Source organism: Saccoglossus kowalevskii, chromosome 13, assembly GCF_978046115.1.
Source record: "Saccoglossus kowalevskii chromosome 13, keSacKowa6.1, whole genome shotgun sequence".
Classification (NCBI taxonomy): Eukaryota; Metazoa; Hemichordata; class Enteropneusta; family Harrimaniidae; genus Saccoglossus; species Saccoglossus kowalevskii.
This window is the reverse complement of record NC_140653.1, coordinates 28,910,842-28,916,946: the sequence shown is the minus strand read 5'-3', so window position 1 is coordinate 28,916,946 and position 6,105 is coordinate 28,910,842. Positions and strand designations below refer to the sequence as shown.

The window sequence follows — 6,105 nt, the reverse complement described above, 5'->3', positions numbered from 1 at the left end:
AGGAAGACTTTCTCTTACACCACACCCCTATACTCTAATCAACAAATCCATTCAACGTTAGTGGCGCTGTCGTTGAACAAGTTTTGGAGATCCTCGGCGCTATATGTTTTCGTATGCCAGATGCATGATGTAAACAAATGAAATTTCCCTGCAATTATTATATTATATGCAGACCCGGATGAAGATAGTCTGATTAATGGCTGGAAGAGGGCGTGGTAGAGGTCGTGGGGCGCTGGCAGTTGCCGCAGAGGCTTTGGGTATAGGAAGGGGTGATTTGCCCCCTCCAACGCTTCAGCCCCCGCCCTTATTTCCAGTAAGTCATTTCCATAATTTTCTCATTACATGTATATTGCATTGAATTATTTTATGTGACAATAGCGTCTGAAATAGAAAATGTTCGTCTAACCATGTGTTGTCCAGTGTCTTGTAAGATGTCTTGTCCGATACCACAGTTAATTTTTAATAAAGAATTAATAAAGATTTGCTGATAACAAAATAGAGGAAGTTAAAAGAACATTACAAGGGAATTATTTTAAATTCTTTATTTCAAAATTAATACAAGTTATTCCAACTCCCTGTGCTGTGCCAGGGAGCACTGACTTGTGGGAGAGGGGAGCCCTGAGGGCTAATACTGGGAGTATGCATTTATGGTTTCAGTCAAATTTACCAAAATTACATTAGGTCGAATAAATCATCTTTGTAAATTTAGACATTGTAAAGATTGATTGCATACATCAACACATGGAGGTGAGTGGTTAAAATGCTACTCCACATACTAAGGCCTCTTTGAAAAACACAATCAGTGAATAGGGCTTTTAATTTTGATATGTTAAAGTAAAAATATAAATAGGTTATTTTAAAACTCCTTCAATTATTTACTTACTATTACTACTACTACTACTTTTAATAATAATAACTTTATTACACTACTAGAGTCAATACTAGTAATGACAGTACCACAGTTGCACAACACACTGTGAGTCCCATGCAACATGTACATTGTAAATAATAAATAAACTTTACCATATTTGCTCTATTAGTAGCGTTTACATAAATGACAGATGTCTATGGTTAAAATAAGTCATATTTGAATGATCCAGTATACAAAAAATGCAACTGTTTACACGCACTTCTATTAATCTATTAGAGTTCTGTTTCCAACTAGAGTAAATATGGTATTTAAAACACTTTGATATTTCATTTGTTGGGAGCTATCATGGTAGCAGTGTGCCCTCTAGTGTCCTCTAAGCAGGTATGACAAGCACACAATTTGGTGTAACGCAACTAGTTGTGCTAATTCACTGACAAATTGTTGCTGTAACAGAAAATCATACATTGGTATAGTGATTCACGTTTTAAAAACAAAAAAATCAACGGCCTCACCATGTGCCTCCAGTTTCCTGATGACCCCCTCCCCAAAGCAACAAAACAAGCTGACTCAACTAGATTTTGATGGATTGCATCGTGACTTGAGTTTCCTACAAAATCAGTCCTATTCGAGGGCACACTGTATGGTATTGACTTTAATTGAATTTATTTCACCACAAACAAACAATTACAAAGTCAGTACATGTACCGTATTACATTAGTACATTACTAATAATGTTCTCTTTGAAATGAGAACCACTTGTAAATTGTTCTACTTATTTTCTTCAACAGCCTCTACAATTCAAACCAGTTCCGCTGTTGAGTGGTGAAGATCATGACTATATGCTAGCGTTGAAACAAGAATACAGAGGCACAATGAAGGATTCGCCACATTACATTAAAGCAGATTCCAAGAAAAAAGGTGAGAAGTTTTCTTTTAAACTTCAAAATTGTCCTTACATGTTTATTTCTCACTAAAGGTGAAGTCACTTCTTCAATTCTTTAACTCACATTTAGGACTAATAAATGTATAATTTAGAGTAAATTTAAAGGGTGGCAGTCATCACTCCGCGTTCTGTTCGATATGAGACTCATAGCAACGTATACAACACGTGTAAAATACATTGTTTATTCACATGAAATTTGAACACATACAACAGTAAGTGCACCAGATCAAGTTTCGATATGGGTCCCACACAATATATACAAGGTGTGTAGGAATGTTTGACATGAAATGCGACTGTTACTTCCCAGTAACTATATGTGAACAACTTTATTGAAAAATTCTTTTCACTGATCATTGTTTACCTGTTCCATGAAAGAAGTTAAAATAAATGAATGTACCGTCATATAAGTTCATACTCTTCATTAAAGCCATCACTGATCACCTGCTGATGTTTACAGATATTGAACGTTATTCGGATAAATATCAGATGAATCGGAATTCTGACAGTATCATTGGTTTCCAGCCAGACTGGGAACGTTTGCCGCAAGAGCTGAAAATACGAGTGAGAAGGTTACACAAATCAAGTGAGTGTCATTATTTAAGAGATGGAGGAACCACATTATTAAATTCACTGTCAGTAGATGACTGGTGGCTGTTTCCTTCTCGAAAATGCTGTTCTGGATCCTTGTCTTGAACACGCTAAGGCTAATTGTCATTTAAATTTTAACAATACAAACTACATCAGGGATTTAAGATTACTTACTAGAACAAATTGTTATTGTCACAATTCTGTCAATTACACAACTACAACTAATTTGTAACTTCCAGAATTCAGACTTTATCTCATTTCATTAAGGGGGACTCTGTCATGTCAGTGACTTGTTTCTCGTGTTTCTCAATTTGATCGATATACCGATAGTGTTGTTTTATATGGTGCAGGTCATTTTAATGTTTAAACCAAAAAAGTCTAGTAAAACCACACTCATTATTTAGCCCCTGTTCGCGCAAAGTTCTACATAAGAATTACTCATTGGATTTCAATGAAACTTAGTACATAGATGATCTGTACTGTTGTGCAGATTTGATTAGTTTTTGACTTTTGAAATCTGTGCATATTAATTACCTAATTTGCGTGATAATTATCCAATTATTGATGAAACTTGGTACATAGATGCTATGGGGACAAACTTGTTTAGTTTGGTGTAAAATACATGCATGTTAATTATCTAATCTGCATAATGATTACTCATTTGACTTTTCCTCTTATATCTCAAGTACTAATCATTACATTTCAATGAAATCTTGCTTTTTCGCCATATCATGAACAACGTTTCCCGTAATTGCAACGACTTGGTAATCTACAAGTTAAATCTTAAAATGTATTGTTTTTTGGGTTTTTTTAACTTCCAGGAGCGGCTGTGAATCCAACTCTTCCAATAAGCAGGAAGACAAAGGCCCTATCGCATGAAGAAATAGAAAAGAAACTACAGGTGAGAGAACTTCCTAGATTCTAATCTTCTTCAAGCACACTACATGTCCAAACACATTCCATCTGAATACACACAAAATCTACGTCTAGTTGTGTCAGTCTTTACAAGTGAATATTGCGTGACTATGTGCCACACACCGCTATGACTGAATACATCCAGCTTGCCAATTTCTTTTAACATGCAAACTCCCAAATTGATTGTTCTGTGGAACACTTTGCTTCCTAAGGCAGACTTTTATTATCCCTTGTTTCGCGAACCCGCCGAATGAACAGGAGCCGGAAATGAAATAAATATAAAATTATATTCCAGCGTAAGTTCTCGCGCCCGCCGACTTGTAAGCGCAAAAAATTGCTAAAAAAATATTATTTTTATCTTCATTTTTTCACCACCCGCCGCAAAACAAATCCAAGATGCATTTTCGTGGGAGTATCATGATCAAAGTACCGAAGTCTCGCGCAGATGAGAAACAAGGTTATACATGGAATAACATTTTTTTTCATTTCTTCTCTCCGATCAATGATCTCACTTACAGTTCTTTGAGAATCACACAAATCTAATGGAAAAAAGGAATTAATTTTATTTATTTTTTCGCCCTCCTCAAAAAAATTGCCTTATAAAAACTCGAGAAACAAGGAATAAAAAGTGTCTGACCTAAATGCCATTTCAATCAATTGAAAATGGTATAAATATTGATATATTTTGTAATTAACAAATCCATCATCGCTTGCTGAATAGGTGGTTTTGAACCTGGTCTTGTAAATAAAGTTGTAAGTTGTGTGACCAAAAAAGGTTATTTTTTATTCTTCAAAAGTTCTTCAAAACATAATATTTCTACTTAGTACCAAGTATTACTCTGAGTCTGTCTGATCTGAACATAAAAACAACCCTATTTGGTACCAAATCTGACCTAACAGTCTGGGTGCACTCACATATATACTTTCTGAAATGTTTTGAAGGTGCTATTCGACTATGAATATGTCATTGCTCTAATTTACCCAGAGTTCAATGCAAATAAACAGTACTACTGTAGTGTTCCACCATTTTAAATCTTATGGACTGGTTCTGTTTTCGTTAAGTCACAAACCCAAACCCAAGTCAATATATTACACTTTCTCTATGAGTAAGCATTGAAATGATTTTTCTATTACAAAAGGTGTTGAATTTTTACAATATGTGGAAATTTAATTAATTACGAATGATTGTGGGACGGGCGAAGGCATGATTGATACCGTGCTCAGTGAAGTAAAATAAAACTTGCTTTAATACCTATATGGATTACAATGCAAAGATGAAATTGGTTTTGCTCAGTATCTTTTTGAGTATAATATTTTAGTGCAAAAGTGAAGTTTGAAAACATTTTTCAGTCTTCTTTCTTAGCCATTCAGAATACCCCTGATTAAGTCGTGTGCTTTCAAGCTGTTACTTTATTGGATAAAAGTGTCATGACCAGTATAACACAGTAACTATCATACACATAATAGACTTGTCACATTTCATCACATCCATGACTCCAGACATTTAAATCTACAAATCTGAAAAAATCTTACTCCATCGACGAAAACATGCACATTAATAGACACTGTTACGTCTTCTCATAACTGGACGTGTTGAGGTGAGTTGGGCAAGTCCTGTCGGGCAGCTTGCAGTACAGTGTCAATAAACCATGTAAGCTGAATAATGTTGAAGTAGTACTTTTCAACTTATGATGTGCCATCAAGCTTGTCATGTATTATGTGTGTGACCTCTGTGGTGGTACAGAGAAATGTTTTGAAAATGGAGTACAGTTTTGTTCTTTTATTAATATTTTTGGATATGTAATTCCTTTTGCTTATACTATATGGCTGAATAGCAACAACTTTTCTTTTAAAAAATAAAAATTTCTAAACAAAAGTTTACAAAAACAAAACAATATCCAGATATTGTACCACTGTATCAAATGATTTGATTTTTGAACATTTTTCAATCTGGAGATTCAGTTGCATCTTCCAAATATCTTGTCATTAGAACTTGGAACACAAAGAAGAGTCACAAACTGTTGAAGAAAATGAAGAAGAAAAAGAAGGGGAGGAAGAAGAAGAAGAATACTATGATGAGATAGATGAAGAAGAGGTATAAAAAGACTTTCTCCTCTTACCATACTTTCACTTGCCTGTCACATATTGCTTTTGCCATCCTTCATAAATGTTTTCCCCCAAATGCTTATTCTATTGAGAACCTACCACAAATGTGCGTGCAAGATATTTTTTAAGGTATTTATTAGAATTTTTAAAAAAATGAAATGTTTAGGAATAATAGAAGCACAACTTTTTGAATGCTTTAAAATATAAATATGCATCAAACACCCCATACTGTTATATGCTTTCCCGATTCACTCACTTTAATACTCATTCTTGCCATGGAATGCCATGCTCTTGCTAACAACTTATTTTTGTTAAAATCTAAGAAATATTTTTGTTTGTTTTTTCTTTCTAGGGAACTGATTATAATGCAACTTACTTCGATAATGGTGAAGATTTTGGCCTTGATGAGGATGATGCGTTGGATGATGGACCAGTTTACTGATGTAGTATTCACCGCAAATATACGCATTGGTGGATTCTGTGCAGTGTCGCTGAAATATTCTCAACACTGTCAGGAGAAATTGCAACCTATATGATTTGTGACAAGATTTGTTAATGATTACAGGGTGCAAATTTGTAAACTATCAAACTGCAGTTGGGTAGATTTTTTTCTACTGAAAAGTCCTTAGGGTTAAGTATTAAATACATGGGAAAAATCCAGTTTTCATAAATAATAGAAAAA

At 34.4% G+C, this 6,105-nt stretch overlaps 1 protein-coding gene across 1 annotated transcript; it reads left to right on the top strand.

The window, feature by feature from the left end:
• Positions 1 to 77: 77 nt before the first annotated feature.
• Positions 78 to 6,105, top strand: LOC100372707 (DNA-directed RNA polymerase III subunit RPC7-like). The gene is made up of 6 exons (XM_002730814.4): positions 78 to 313; positions 1,660 to 1,789; positions 2,272 to 2,397; positions 3,224 to 3,303; positions 5,308 to 5,412; positions 5,776 to 6,105. The coding sequence occupies exons 1-6, from the start codon at positions 197 to 199 to the stop codon at positions 5,863 to 5,865; spliced, it is 648 nt and encodes a 215-aa protein (XP_002730860.1). The 5' UTR covers positions 78 to 196; the 3' UTR covers positions 5,866 to 6,105.

What these genes read in the sequence shown, in the direction of transcription:
- LOC100372707 (XM_002730814.4), top strand. Translation starts at nt 197, where the DNA reads ATGGCTGGAAGAGGGCGTGGTAGAGGTCGTGGGGCGCTGGCAGTTGCC. An exon ending in AGCCCCCGCCCTTATTTCCA is followed by an intron (nt 314 to 1,659) that starts GTAAGTCATTTC and finishes TTTCTTCAACAG; the next exon opens with CCTCTACAATTCAAACCAGT. An exon ending in AAATAGAAAAGAAACTACAG is followed by an intron (nt 3,304 to 5,307) that starts GTGAGAGAACTT and finishes TCTTGTCATTAG; the next exon opens with AACTTGGAACACAAAGAAGA.